Source organism: Elgaria multicarinata, chromosome 2, assembly GCF_023053635.1.
Source record: "Elgaria multicarinata webbii isolate HBS135686 ecotype San Diego chromosome 2, rElgMul1.1.pri, whole genome shotgun sequence".
NCBI classification, from domain to species: domain Eukaryota; kingdom Metazoa; phylum Chordata; class Lepidosauria; order Squamata; family Anguidae; genus Elgaria; species Elgaria multicarinata.
In genome coordinates, this window is record NC_086172.1 from 12,514,568 (window position 1) to 12,529,875 (window position 15,308).

At 41.5% G+C, this 15,308-nt stretch overlaps 2 protein-coding genes across 13 annotated transcripts in view; both read right to left on the reverse strand.

Moving 5' to 3' along the window:
- Positions 1 to 15,308, reverse strand: part of RAMP1 (receptor activity modifying protein 1) — a 547,734-nt gene that overhangs the window by 147,264 nt on the left and 385,162 nt on the right. The gene's annotated exons all lie outside the window — the stretch shown is intronic.
- The window catches only part of LRRFIP1 (LRR binding FLII interacting protein 1), a 124,157-nt gene that overhangs the window by 39,359 nt on the left and 69,490 nt on the right, over positions 1 to 15,308 (reverse strand). For 7 of the 12 annotated variants that reach the window (XM_063116025.1, XM_063116021.1, XM_063116020.1 and 4 more), the window contains 3 exons: positions 14,117 to 14,161; positions 7,866 to 7,922; positions 5,123 to 5,203 (listed from right to left, as the gene is read on the reverse strand). The exons of 3 other annotated variants lie outside the window; for them this stretch is intronic. In XM_063116025.1, the coding sequence (XP_062972095.1) occupies positions 5,123 to 5,203; positions 7,866 to 7,922; positions 14,117 to 14,161 (183 nt within the window). Of the gene's footprint in view, positions 1 to 5,122; positions 5,204 to 5,804; positions 6,058 to 7,865; positions 7,923 to 14,116; positions 14,162 to 15,308 lie in introns of those variants that run through there. 2 more of the 12 variants (XM_063116019.1, XM_063116024.1) reach the window with 2 other exon arrangements.

Here is a 15,308-nt window from a genome sequence, read left to right on the forward strand (position 1 = left end):
TAAGCCAAAGCAGTCTTCAACCGGGTACCCCATTTGTTTATATACTAAACACTGACAGTGTTGTTCGATACGATCTGCACAACTTGGTTACAGAGAACAGTTTCAAAGGCAATTAATGCTTTATGAATTGCTAATAGCTTGAGACTATTGATATGATACCTTTTCTCTTCTGAAGACGATTTAGCATGGATTTGAAATGTGCTGCAATGTCCTCCCAGCTCAAGGTTGAGGCATCAGTGATCACTATTGGGGATGGTTGCCTTTGTTGGAACAAAAATCCCCACCAGAGATGGGATGGAACTGTCCACCAGTAAAGGGACTAAGACAGCTAGCGGTAATCGGGCTTGTGGTGGGTCCTGTTCTGGACAAAAAGTGGTGAGAAACCAAACCTGGAGTACGTGCATTTGGAGCCTTGCAAATGGGATGACAGAAACCTTGCAAATAAGTTAGCCATAAGACCAGGCAGGTAATAGATCACAAAAACAGAGACCGAACTCTAGGAGATGATGAAACAAGTAATCGATATAGGGTGCAAGTCCTATCCAAGGGGAGGAATGATATTGTTTGCTCCAAATCAAGATGGGTCCAATGTACTGAATTTGAGTGACTGGGATGAAATGGGATTTTGGTAAGCTGACACAGGGCCTAGAGGTGAAAGAAAAAGAAGCGTGGCTACATTGAGCAGGGGGTTGGACTCGATGGCCTTATAGGCCCCTTCCAACTCTACTATTCTATGATTCTATGAAGGTGGATAGTAAGGAGCAAATGAGATGGGATTACTACGTGCCAGTCATCAATGTATGAAAATACTGTAATGCCCAAGTAAAGGTGGATACCAATCACTGCCATACACTTAGACAATATTCTAGGAGTGATAGCATGACCAAAGGGCAGGAGTTGGAATTAATAGTACCATGCATCAATGGCAAAACAAATATTGATAGTGGCAAGGGCAAATGAAAATGAGGAAATTGGCATCCTTAAGATCCAATAAAGTGAACCATCAGAGTTGCCACACGGAACTTTTTTGGTCAGATAAAGGAGTTTAGGTACTTAAATCTAGAATGGGTCAAAGGCCTCTGTCTTTTTTCCTGGACCTTAAAGTAATGTGACATGAAACATATATCTTTATTTAAAGAATCCATCTCCTCGATGACTCCTTTGTGGAGCAATGAGGTGATCTCCTCTTCCAGGGAGGGAATAGAGTCTGTGAATCACAGAAGACCTAAGAGTGGGGTGGAGTAGAATTCCACTGATTACCATGTTGTACACTGGCAAGAACCTATCTGTCAGTGACAATACAGTGCCAAGCCTCATAATACCTGCTTAAACAGGTGCTGAAGATTGGGGAATTGGTACCGTAAGATCCAACAGGATAAAGGCACTGCTTCTATCCATCACTCTGCTTTGGATGCTATTGTTTATATCAAGCAGAGAAGGAATGTTTGGTCTGCTGGGATCCCACCTTTTGAAAGGAGCACTTGAAGAGTAAATTGATGATGATGTTGTGGCCTATTCCAAGATCTGCAGTATACCCATCTTCTTTGTCGAAGACTTTATTTTGTATACATAATATAGGGTGTTGTACAGTAAACAGTCCCTGTAAGTCAAAGGGTATATCTTCTATACATGATCGAGCTTCTTTGGTGAAGCCCATGGACCACAGCTTTTAAAATCTCTTCACTGGCTGCCAATTAGTTTCCAGGCGAAGTATAAAGTGTTGCTTATCACCTTTAAAGCCATGGTTTGGGTACAGGCTACCTGCAGGATCGCCTTCTCCCATACAATCCTCCCGCACATTCAGGTCCTGTGGAATGACCTGCCGGAGGAGACTTGTCAACTTGACAGTATATTAGCATTCAAGAAAGCTATCAAGACTGATCTCTTCCGGCAGGCTATCCAGGGGAATTTTAGGATGTTTTTAGGATGTTTTAACAATGTATATTATGTTCTTAATTCAGTTTTATGTATTTTATATGTACTGTTGTTCCCTGCCTCGATCAAAATGGAGAGGCGGGTAAGAAATTATGATTATGATTATTATCTTCAGAGAATTATTACAATGCCATAGATATTGCTTCACAGTCTGCCATATTGCTTGCCCATGTCAGCCTGTTGCATGGTCTGAGCAGTCTGGAAGAGACATGCAATTTATTTCTTATTGTCCGGCAGGCAATCGAACAATGAAGCCATCTTCTTCCACAGGAAGAATTGGTATCGAGTCATACACACTTGGCAGTGTGCAATGCAGAATGACAGTGCAGCCATAGAATAACTCTTGCATCCTATTGCAAGAGTTACGGCCTTACTGATTTGTCAGAAGCCTTGTTATGGCTGGTGGTTTCAGTTTGGACAAAATTCATGACTGGGTCATAGACTGGGGTATCTACTTGTTGTACCTCTAATCCTAAAGTTGTAGCCATACACACCAACTGTTCTGTTTAGGGGAAATTATCTTCCACTGGTGAGTGACCTCCAACTCCTTGATCTGGAGAAGATTTGGATGAGTCCAACTGATAACCATTGGGGTCAAATTCTGGTTGCATTGGTGGATTCAGTGGTCCTTTTGGCATAGCTTCTGGAGAAGTAGGTGAGGTCTGATGGACAAGTGGTGTCCATGTGGTTGGAGCCCACTTCTGTGCTTCCACAGGCATGTATGGGAGGAAGGTGGTCTGGACTTCCTGCCTAAAAGTCTCAGCTCCAAAATCCATGTGTGAGATGAACAGAGACAATGAAGAAACATCATTGATAATTCATAACACAGAGATACTAGGTGTAAGACTACTGAATATAGGCGTTCTCCCCTATGAACTGAGCTGTATTTATTCTAAATTAATGTTTCCTCTTATCTACGAAGCAAGTGAATATATCCTACAAACCTTTCAGATTCTATTCATTGCCTCTCCCTAGGAGACTTCTAGCACAAGAAATGCCACACTTCTCTAGAAGAAGCAATGGCAGCAGCTGCTTGAGGCATCCTGCTCCAAATCATATCTGTACCTAAGCCATACTCCTGTTTCACTCATTCATACATTCCTAAACCATCAAATCTATAACTTTCAATTAGCTATAACAAGTGACATCAAGTTTTAGCTGGGAAAGTAAAATGTTGTTTGAACCCATTCAGAGGAAACAATGGCTGCAATCCCATAGACAACTGGGAGTAAGTCCAATCGAACGAAATGGGACTTACTTCTGAGTAGGCATGTACAGGATTGCGCTCAAAGGCAAAAAAATATGCTCCTGGCTGAGCATACCTAAAAAAATATTACAGCCATTGTAGTAATATGATTGTCCAGATTGTATTACTGCCTGGTAAATACACTTTAAATCCTAAATCTTAAACTCTTATGTCACTCAGGAAACATTTGCTAGTTTCCAATTACTGGTGTATATGCTTGACAGTGAAGCTGTCTACAGAGTTTTGTTTAAAGTGTAATGTGAAGGAACAGGGGAGATTTAGAACGGCAGGCAAGTAAAGTCTTTTTGTTCCTTTGGGCGTGTAGAGACCAAGCATACACTGTGGTCACGCCGAGAACATTTTAACCACTTTATTAAAAACTGCAGAAAGCTCTGATGTTCTCGCTGCCTCTCAAACTACCTTTCATTGTAATGTACCATCCAGTAACAGGAAGTCAAGCGTGCCTTATTGCAACTAGCAGCCTTCAGGATTGTTACAGCAACACAAGCACAACTGCAGGCTTCTAATGGAAGGAAAAGGCGGGGCTCACAGCACAGAGTTGACAGACACGCTGAAGGCAAATGGGCATTCCATTCTTACAGATCACACACATCATGACACAATAAAAGTGAAATGAACTGGACCAACAAGATATTCTTGATACACAACAGAATTTATGTGATATGTGAAGCATACTCCACACATGTGGAGAGAGAACCAACCCTGTAGCTTCTAGCTGGCAGAGCATCACTGTACAACAAGGATGGCTGAGAAAGACAAGGAGCACAATCTGTTTTAAATACATTTAAAAAATGAAGCGAGAAGGAAAACAAAGTTTGTTCACAGTGGGATTTCTGGTTGGTTAGATAGAATGCAGGTCATTACAATGCCTATTGAAGTGCAATATAAACTTGGAGTGTGGCAGGTCATTTAAAAAGCTGGCCATTCCTGCTTAAATGGCTGAAAATGCAAATAGAAGCAGAGAGTCAGACAGCAAGGATAGCACACTTATGCATATTTTCTACAGGAAGGTAGCCGTAGCTATTAGTCACAGGGCATGATTTCAAAACATCTAGGTACAGGAGACAGAAATGGACCTAGGATTGTTCCTGTTTCAGTCACAACCACCATACTGGCAAAGGAAGATGCTTAGGCAATATCTACAAGACACCAGGGCAACTTATTAGGAAGCAGCTTCATAAATAACTGAACAATTGTTAAGTAATGCAAATCTATGTTACCACTAAACTATTGTTAGGAATGAAACTAACAAATCTAGTCATAAAATCAGAATGCAACAGGAGCTAGATTAGAACATTAGGGAAGACATTCCTTTTAGTAACATATGTTTATAAAAGGTTGACATGTAGACGTTTCTGATAGAACATATGAAACTGCAGAAAACCCCCAAACACACCACATCTAGAAGGCAGGGAAATCCATACAAACAGAACTCTGATCGTGCTGAATGCATGGTATGTTCTGCATGCAAAAGAGGGCAAATTCAACCACAGTGAAGGTTGAAAGGCTTTTAAATTAGTGATTCTCCATGGCCATAGCAGGAATAATTTGATCTGTACACTCTACAATAGAAGGTCAAAATACACATATCAATAACAACAAATAGCTCCTTCTTCTTTAGATGTTTTCAGAACTGCTAAGGCAAAATGATAAGACCAAAAAGATGAAAAAATGAGTAAGATTCAGGCTAGATGTGTAGGTTGGAGTCTTCAACTATCTGAAAAGTAGCATTATATTTTACCTGTCCCAAACAGCAGAGAAAACAACTTGAAGAAAAACAAATAAGCCACTAAGCTGGAGTTTCGTGGAGGTCAATAAAAATAAAGAGAATCACTCATTTATTAAAGCCTCATAACACTAATGGTTCAGGTTGTACTGCCCAAGTGCAACAAAAATTGGCAGGGAGGAAAATTGACAGACCCGGTTTCCATTTTGGGCTGAAGGCTGGGATTGGGAAGGAAAATCACTGCAATGAAGACTAAGGTCAGAATAGCAGGAAGCCTGCATAAATATAAAGAAATTTTTAAAAACAACGAGGAAACAATGGCATTTATTCCAAAGCAGAAGTCCTCACACAATAGTGAGGACACTCCCTGATGTACCCAAAACTATGGGTTTGAAAAGTTATCTCAAGCAATATCTTCTCCAAGTCCCAACAATAAATGATGTATTCTAAGATGCTCATCCAGACTCCTTTAGAGAGAGGGTAAAAATGTCTTTCAGTGAGAACTAAACTAGTATTTGAACAACAAAACAGCGATAGAAACTACTATTTCAATGACAAAACAGCAGAAGAAAAATCACCTTCACCTACTCTTGTGAAGTAAATAACCATCGTTCTTTTGAATGATGCATTTCCACTTTAAAGAATTGTAAAAGATTTAGTCTATACTGCAGTCGTCAGTAAAGGAAACACCTATAATTTACTTTGCTATCCACACCCTCTCTGAATGTTTACCTCTTTTCAAGATGTATTTCTGACACAGTATCCAGGAGGTAGAAAGCAAATAAAAATCACTTGTTCCTCATTAGAAATGCATCTATGTATAGGCCAAAACTATTTAGTAATTAATTCAATAATCTAAGCATTATTGGTACTTACCAACTTTCCTCTAAAAAAGAAGTCTTGCCTTTTCCAGGCACTGAGTTGCCATTGCATTTCTGGCTACGAGACAGAACTAGACTGGTAAGGGAAGAGGCTTGCCTCTGCTATCTGAACACTCCTTTAAATGGGAAGGCCAAACCAGAACATTGGGATGAGTCTGACACACCCACACCCACAGTTTAGAGAAGAAAACCAAAAGTCATCGAAAAGCCGAGCTTCAAGACTAGGCGTACATCTTTTTCTATACTAAAAGGCAGGGTAGATCTCAAAAAGGCAGGATATATCTCAAAATTTCTGTTGCCAGAATAATCAATGAATTAATTACTTGGATGTTTCTCAAGACATCTTTGACCCACTTTGATCAAAAAGATTTTTTTTTGTCCTTCCCCATTAAGATCCCACAGAAAATATGCCTTGCACAAATCCAATAGTGGGTTCATTCATATGAAAAGGTGTTGGCACATAAAATGTACAGGTTTATACCTGCATAGGCTATTTAATATTACTTTGGGGTCTTTACCATGCAATCCTATGCATATTTACTAAGCAATATTCACACACTCTAGTGTGTTTAGGACTGCAGACTTATTCTTGAAACACTGTTTAGGCACTGAACAGGAAAAACAAGAAATAGACTGTCTTCAGTACTGGGGCAGTTTGAGTTGTTGTTTTTAAAAAACTAGGGCTTCTCTTATTATACTTGCTTGGAGTGGGGTAAATAGACGTTTAGATCATAGTTAACAACAGTATCTGCCTGGAAGAATATTCCTCATGGATTCTTTCCAAAAAAGAAATGGCAGAGATAAAACGATTAAGGGGTATAAATCCACTTATTCTAATAAAATATCTTTCTAAGTTAAATGTACTTATTGTACCTTGGTTTCCCTTTTCTGACTCTTGTTTATAATAATTTTCCATCATTGTGGTTTAAGGAAGTTTTGATGCAAAGACAAGAAATGTAAGGTTCTATTACAACCATTTTTATTTATATAGTGCTATAAGTGTATTTGGCTTAGATAAAGAAGCTATGGTAAATTGTCATCCATATCAATTCCCACAACAACTCTGGTAAGTGTGGTTGACCAACAGTAGACCTGATCTACCTCCCATCTCAAAAGATTTGACACTGTTGGAGGAAAGGACATAAATCAGTATTACGTATCCCATCATCGTTTATCTCAACTTTGCAGCAAAAACAGTTTAGCCTTATCTCCACAACGTGTGCTTGTGAATCTGACAATGTGCCAACTGGTTACTTGTCAAGAAGTAACTGTCACTTGCCCCTGTGAGTGGCTAACTGAAAGTCTTTTTAATATACTCTTTTCAGAGGAGAGACCTCATGAAGGGGAAAGATGGTATTCAATATATACTGTAGATGTGACCTGGCCCTAGGATACTTTCCTTCCTTGCTGTAGAATTTTTCTTCCTCAGCTAAAAGGATTTTTTTGCAATAGTGCATAGTGCAAGGCAAACACTGAGTAATGCAAGATCACCAAAGATTGTTTTGGTTCCACAAAACCCGCCCAACTGTGCTGCACAGTCCAGCTGAGAATAGACACCGACTCAAAGTCAGACTCATCACGTTTATAATATTTCCTTATTGGCTGTATGGGTGCAAAGTGGCAGGTGTATAATCTTTTGTTTTTTGAACTGGCATCAAATATGGATTACTGTATGATAGCCAGAAATGGGTCACATCCACATTGATTGAATCTTGCATTGTTTGATTGGATTCTGGATTCATTTGTGCTCCACATAGTACTGTGATACCCTTATAGTTATCTCTTGCATTGGTTGACCTTACTTTTCCCCACTACTCTTTGTACTTAGGGTATATCTACTCCATACATTTGGCAAAGATAACTTTGGTCGATGAAAGTTTATGGCACAATAAATTTGTTTCCCTTTAAAGACTACCAAGACTTTGTTGTTTTTGCTTATTCCTCATACAGGCTGTCAGTGAAGAGTAGGACTGTGTACATTGCTTGTTGAGAAACCTGCGTAATTACTACTTTCAGCATGAACAAAACTTCTTTAGAATTAAAAAGTTCTACTAACCCTACTAGATTTTCTATTCTGGGATGAACGATACATGTCTTCTTCATAACCATTTGTCTGTTATGAGGGGAGGGGGAGAGAGAAAGAGAGAGAGAAAAGGGGGAGGGGAGAATCAAAGCAACCATCAAAAAGTATCATGGAAGTGTTTTAAGAAGTAGCATGGTAGAATGGATTCATCCATAAGAATTTTAAAGCAAACTTGGGAAGCAAGACAGATAGATACTGCAGAGGCTCACAGGGAGACCTTGAAAACAGTAGACAGTTATGTATTCTGGGAATTTCTATAACCAAATAATGTCATTAAGAATGTTTTAATAAAGGCAACATAATAGCAAAGAAGGACAGGTTGCTTACCTGTAACTGTTGTTTTTCCAGGAGTCATCTGTGTATTCCCATATATGATGGGTTCTGCCACTACACAGAATTGTCATTCAGAACTTTCTAGATTTAAACAGAGTTTTAGGCGGGAGTCCTGCCCACCTCTTCTACACACGTTCTGGGTATGGCTCCTGCCTACCTCTCAGCTCCAAGTCCACTGCAGTGGAGAAATAAAGAAGGCAAGGCACTGAACTGGGAAGGAGGATGGGTTGTGTGAGTTCACAGATGATCATCTGAAGAACCACAGTTACAGATAAGCAACCTTCTTTGTGGTCTCTGTGGCTCACACATATAGGTGACTGAAAAGCAAGTGGCTTCCTGGAAGAGAAAGATGTCACACCAGAATTGAAATTAAGAAAGGACTACTCTGCCCAAAGCCGCATTGGTGTGAGCTCTGTTATCCAGGAAGTAATGTCTGATGACGGTCCAGGGCTACACAGTTGCGGAAACGAAATAGCTCTGAGGAAAGTGGCAGAAGTTGCTAGTCAAGTGACCCCATACTTGTAGAAGAGCCAGAGCTGGTAAGCATGCTAGATGATAGGTAAGCAGAATAGTTGAAACCACCCACTTGGCAAAGTGTTGTGATGACACTGGGTGACACTTTTTGGGTCCCAAGTGCCAAACAAATACATTTCCTAAAAGGTGATGTTCTATGCACATGGAACAAAAGCGCCTTTTTGACATCTAAGAAATAAAGCTTGACTTCCATTGGGGGGGGAATTAATGAAAAAACATTGGTAGTACAATATCCTGAGTTGAAAGCAATTATGAATCAACCTTTGGAAGAAAGAGGCACTACTGTATTCCTTGAAAGTTAGGAAAAGTTGATTGTGCCTTAGAGCAGATAGTTCATTTGCTATTCATGCTGAAGTAATAGCAGCGAGGAAGATCACTTGTGAGGAGCCTAAGATTGGGCATGGCCACCTGTTCAAAGGGCTTGATCATTAATTGAGCCAGTACCACTGACCAACTCAAGTCAGGACTGGCAGAGAGGCTGGTGGACAGACGTTAGTAAGTCCTTTAAGGAACCATTCAATGGGAGGGTGTGAGGAGGAGAGAAAAATTCAATGTTGTCATAAGGCTGTGTGATTTTATCCTGGTCGTGCTTTTTATAATGTATTTTGTATTTGTGTTTTTAAATTGTTGGTTGTTTTATTATGCTCTTCATGGTTTTAATTTTTGTCAACCGCCCAGAGAGCTTCGGCTATCGGGCGGTATAGAAATGAAATAAGCAAATAAATAAATAAATAATGGAGAAGAGAGATAAATCCCTAGAATTAAAAAAAGAAGAAGAAAGTCCTTCAAGAAAGTGAGAACACTGACAGTGGGAATGGCGACACAGGTTGTCTGTATCCCTACAATAATAATGATGCTGTCTTGGTGATCAACAGTCTTCATAATAATGGGAAGAAGACCTGTAAAAGCAGGGCATCTATGGCTTCCCCATGGCACATCATCGTGATGACTGAGAAAACCTTCTGAAGAAGCTGAGGAGGCCAGTGAGGACTGTCAGAACTGAGGAGACCTATTTTTTCTTGTGGAAAGGTCTCAAGGCAGTTGATAGCACAGTTCTGGCAATAAAAGTCCCCTGAATCTCCCCCCCCCCCAAATATCATCTCAGGTACTGGATATCATCTGGGGACTTGGACTCCAGTGGGAGTTGTAGCTTCACTAGGATCAGGATCAGTGATTGCATAAGAGTTTGAAGTGCCAACTGTACCCATGGCAACTGGCTTGAAACTGTCATGGGCTTGGGTTCGTTGTTGAACTCTATCCTATGAGCTGTCTTTTTCTTTTTCGGTCCCAGTGCCTGGGGGTTAGCAGTGCATTTATTACAGGACTTGGCCTGTTTGACCTGGCCAATCTCAACAGTCGGTACTAAAGAGCTGGTTCTGATTTGCTGGTCCAAGAGGATGGCCAAAGGGGTTGGTACAGCAGGGCCTGGTACCCCGATACCAGGGACGGTTACTCTGAAGTACTTTTCATAGTATGTGCCAGAAGAAGCTGAGAAAGAGCCAGAGCATGCTTCTTGCAAACGGAGGCTGAGGCAGCATGCAGAGTCCGGTTCAGTGCGCCTGTGGGCTTGTTCCCACAACAGAGCACAAAGGTATACTGCAGTAAGTACAACAAGTCCACGTTGTGTGCCTCTCCAAGACAAAGAAGGCAACTGGAGTTTCCATCAGTCAATGGTATCTTCCTGCAGTAATAGGTGTGTGGTGTTTTGCTGTTTAATGCCTGTTTTGTAATGGAAGTATTTGTACTGTTTTAAGAATGTTTGCGGTTTAAAGATGTATTTGCCGTGTGTGCTGCTGGAACAAGGGTGTGAAGTAGTTAATTCTAGTGGGAGGGGGAGTGAGTGACCAGAATGTGAGAGTGAATGCTGATTGGCTGGTGGTTCAAAGGTTAGGATTGGTGGTTAGCAGAGAGTGGGAGGAGTTAACAGAGAAGCAGTTAGTGAGAAATGTGTGAAGAGTGAGAGGAGAAGGGTTTGGGGTTTGTCAGAGAGAGGGTCTAGATTTAGTGTAGGAACAATGTGTTTTATTATTTTGGGGAACAGAGTGAAGCGAGGAGAGATAGTGTAGCCTAGAGGGTAGAGCAGGCAGGGTTGTATATGGAATTGAACTGAAACAAATAAACTTGAACCTGATGAAGTTTATGCTCTTTAACTGCATAACCTTACTCGTTGTTACTAAACATTCTTTTTGTTTCACACTAGAGTGAGGTACCTGAGGTAGGCTACAGGATTCAATTGTGTCAGCGAAAGGGAAGGTATGAGTATAGAGCGCTGGGCTGGGCTGCTTTGAGGCCAGACAAGGGCGGCGAGTCACACAGACGACAGCGAGTAGCACTCTGATGCCCATCCCGTTGCTGGGATCCTTTGATTTATAGGGAAGAATAAAGGCGGAGCAGAGGGGACAGCATCACAGGGTGCAATTTTTGAAGAAGGCTTTGGAGGCCACACACCCCGAAAGGGGCAATGAAATAAAAAGGAAGAAAATTCAAAAAATAGTAAAGGCAGAGAAGAAAGAGAGAAAGAAGAAAAAGAGAACTCTATTCAGCATCCCAGGAGGGGACAAAATTTTGGCGAAATTTGCCTTGGGGTGAGAAAACATCCCAAATCTTGCTAGTCATTGCAGCAGACAAAAAGGATCTGAGAGGCAGGCAGAAGCCACACACAGAGCATGCGCTGGGGCGGTAGATGGGACTCCCGCCTAAAACTCTGTTTAGTTCTAGAATGTTCTGAATGACTTTAAGGACACACTGGTAGTGGTGGGGGTGGGAAAACCAACCCTTCTGGTTCCTCTAATGGAACTGTTTCCATCAAAAGATTTACACCACTATATACAACCATAGGAAGGGTCTCCATCTTCTGTGCTGACTACAGCACAAAGACTAGACTTTCTAGGATCCAAGCAGGAACTATACTGAATGAAGACGTGTGACCATAATTAAAGGAGTACACCAACACCAATGTAGTAGTAAGTGCCTTTTACTTGTCATAGTTATTCCCATTAGCAATAAAGGTCTAAACCAGAGCTTTCCAAACTGTGTGTCGCGACACGTTAGTATGTCAGCTGCAGTGTGTAGGAGTGTCACGCGAACGTATTGAGAAATCTCTGAGTCTATGTGAAATAAGCAATATCAACTTGCATGCATTTTTACGCAGCAAAGGTGCCGATTAGTATGGTGCACTAGTATATTCCCCTTCTGTTGTATCCGTGTATGCACACCACGGTTGAGGGATCATACAGGTACTGCGCATGCACAGTATGCATAATCGGGTCGAAACAGCTGATTCCGCGTCACTTCCGGTGACGCGGCTGCACCTGAAGTGACGCATTCGAGAAATTCCATGGGTCCAGGTTTTTGATGGAACACCGTCTCAACCGCCGCTCAATCGCAGCTCAACAAAATTGGTTCAATGTGAAAAGTCTTGGAAATGTATGTTATTATCTTGCAAATCATATATTTTTAAAAATATAAATGAAAGGTTTTCATGAGATATGTTGTGTCTGTATCTCTTATAAGGGGTTAGTTTAACCTCCAGTTTGCTAGTAAAACTGAATTTCTGTGTCGCAAAATGATGCATGTCTAAAAAGTGTGTCACCAACATGAAAAGTTTGGAAAGCTCTGGTCTAAACCATAGTTTATTATAATTTGGATGAATGACATTGCAGAAAACCATCTGTGGTATTTGGTCATGCATGTTTTTAATTACATTTCCCCCTGCTTTTTCTCCAAGTTGCTCAAGGTGGCATATGAAGCCTCCTCCCTTTCAAGAGATTTTAACAGATAATGATTGGCTTAAGTCACCCAATAAGTATCAGAGCCAAGTAGGGATTTGAACTTCAGTTGCCTTGATGTAAGTCCAACTAGGGACTGCAGAACAGACAATGTTTGAGCTTGTCAAGTTTTCCACCTCAATGCTTGTCTTGTCTCATTCTCGCTCCTGAACGCAAGCCATTTTTTTCCAAACAGCAAAGGGTTAGGGTGCACACTCTTGAACATTGTAAAAAGTTCCTGAGGATTAAGCACCTATTCACAAATGGGAATTTGCACGATTTGTGAATGGAAACGAATGGGAAGTCATGTGAACCATGACTTAGCATGTCGTGTGAACCATTCCTAACCATGGTGCCTTCACAACCATGGTTTAAACACGCTCACCATTTGCTGCAAAAGGGTTAGCGGCTTAACTATGGCTTAGCATATTGTCTGAACAGGCCCCAAATGATAATAATCAGTCGGAGAAGGGTACGGAGCAGAAAAGATTATGTTATATGCGCCACGTTCCCATTATGCACTTTGCTAAGGTACATGTACAGAAATTCAAATATAACAGAACTTTCATTCAAATTTGTAACACTGCATTTGTTACTTGGAGAGCAAATGACTAATTCTGACAGTGTCAGCTCACCCATCACTAGTCGCTAAGCTACTTTACCGTGCTGTTGTAGTGATAAAATAGGGTTGGGAGGAGATCCATCTATGCTGCCCTGAGCTCCTTGGAGAAGAGGAAAAATAAAAGCATAACAGAGAACGATATTTTCTGCAATGGACCTTCAGTGTTTACATTATTATACAGGATTTTGCTGCCCAATCCACAGTGGCCGGCCGGCCTCTCCTCCCCCCATGCCATACACACACACACACACACACACACACACACACACACACACAGAGGATACTGAGGAAGCCTACAGAGGCCTCAAATGGGGAGGGGGAGGGTAAGTGAAACTGTCCCTTCAACTCTTCTCTCCATCACAAAGGCAACTCAGAATTTGAGCAATGTTCCTCCCCCCAAAAAATGAAATGAGCATCACCCACGGAGCAATAACCCCCTTCCCTCCAAAGCTGTAGCAACTTGGGTGGTACGTGGGAGAAGAATTCAAGTGATACATATAACCTCTAGAGGGGAAAAGGAATTGGATCCTGCTGTGTTGCATACCCAAAGGAGTGGGTGAAAAAGCTATGCTCTCCATGCATTGATGAGGTAGTCATCACCGGTTCTACTCATTATATCATAGTCATGCTGTAAAACCTAGTACTTTTCAAGGCAAAATGTCAGTAAATTGGCACTTAAGTTTATAGCAGCAGCCCCTTCTCCTTCCAAATTGACTACAGTATATTAACATGAGTTGCTCTTTCCTCTCCCCAACTTATAACAATATGGCATCTTATTTTTCATCTCAAGATGTTCTGGAAATAGATGTTTTGGAATTAACGTTTAATATTCTTCATATTCCCACAGCGCAAACATGTTATCAGTACCACTACTTCTAAAATGCAGCTATTTTATTCAGTCTCTCTCAACCTTCCATATGATTGTATGTTACTGTTCCCATGGAAATGTAGAATCTTTAAATACATACTGTTTTGAAGTTCCTCCTTTTGGTCCTCTCTTTCTCTAATCCAGCCTGAAGCAAGAGTAAGAATGCAGGATGAAAAGGCTGCCAGATTCCCACTTCTCTCATATCCACAAGTGCAATACAAGTTTGGGTCTCTGTGAAATCTTATTGCTTAGGAATTTACGTACCTGCTCAACTGAGTAGAACTTCCCTTTTGCAAAGGTAGACTTTTTAAAATGAGGGGAATATTTTTAAAAACTATTAGGTAAAGTTCAATTAGTTAGGCCTGAAGGGTAACTCAAACCATCTGATCAAGCTAATGCAGCCAGGAGGTAAGTTCTCAGGGAAAGTTCTCAGAGCCCCCTCCCTCCTGCTGTCAACTGTCTCTGGAGAGGCCATCAGTGAGGGAGGAAGAAGCAGCCAGGCACCTCTCCACCGTGCCTGGGTCCAGCTCCAGCTGAGAGCCCCCTCCCTCCTGCTACCAACTGTCTCTGCAGAGGCCACCAGTGAGGGAGGAAGCAGCAGCCAGGCACCACTCCACTGTGCCTGGGTCCAGCTCCAGCTGAGAGCCCCCTCCCTCCTGCTACCAACTGTCTCTGCAGAGGCCACCAGTGAGGGAGGAAGCAGCAGCCAGGCACCTCTCCACCGTGCCTGGGTCCAGCTCCAGCTGAGAGCCCCCTCCCTCCTGCTGTCACCTGTAACTGCTGAACTTTCCAACTATGATTGTAGTGCCTGAATTTGCTTTCCTTTCCCCCCTCCTCCTCCTCCCTCCCAATCCCCTTTCCTTTTGTGTCATGTCTTTTAGATTGTAAGCCTGTGGGCAGGGACTGTCAAGAAATACTTTTGTAAGCCGCCATGAGAGCCTTTTTTGGCTGAATGGCGGCATAAAAATCCTTAAATAAATAAAATAAATAAATAAAGTAATACTTCCATCCAGGCAAGCAGCATGTCAGGCCTACTGCTCAAGCCCCCCTGAGATCAATGCACTGCAGGATACCACCTTGTTTTTTTAATTTGGAATTTCACAATAGTACATTCTTAAAATTAAATTTAAATAATTGCCTTGTAAATGCTTTTCTTATGGACCAACCTTCTCTACCACAGTTAGTTGTCTAGGACAGTATTCGTCAAACTGGCAGAAATTATCTTCTACCACCACTTTTTTGAGGGGAGGGAAGGAGGAAAGGAGGTTACAACTCCTGAAACCACTAAGATT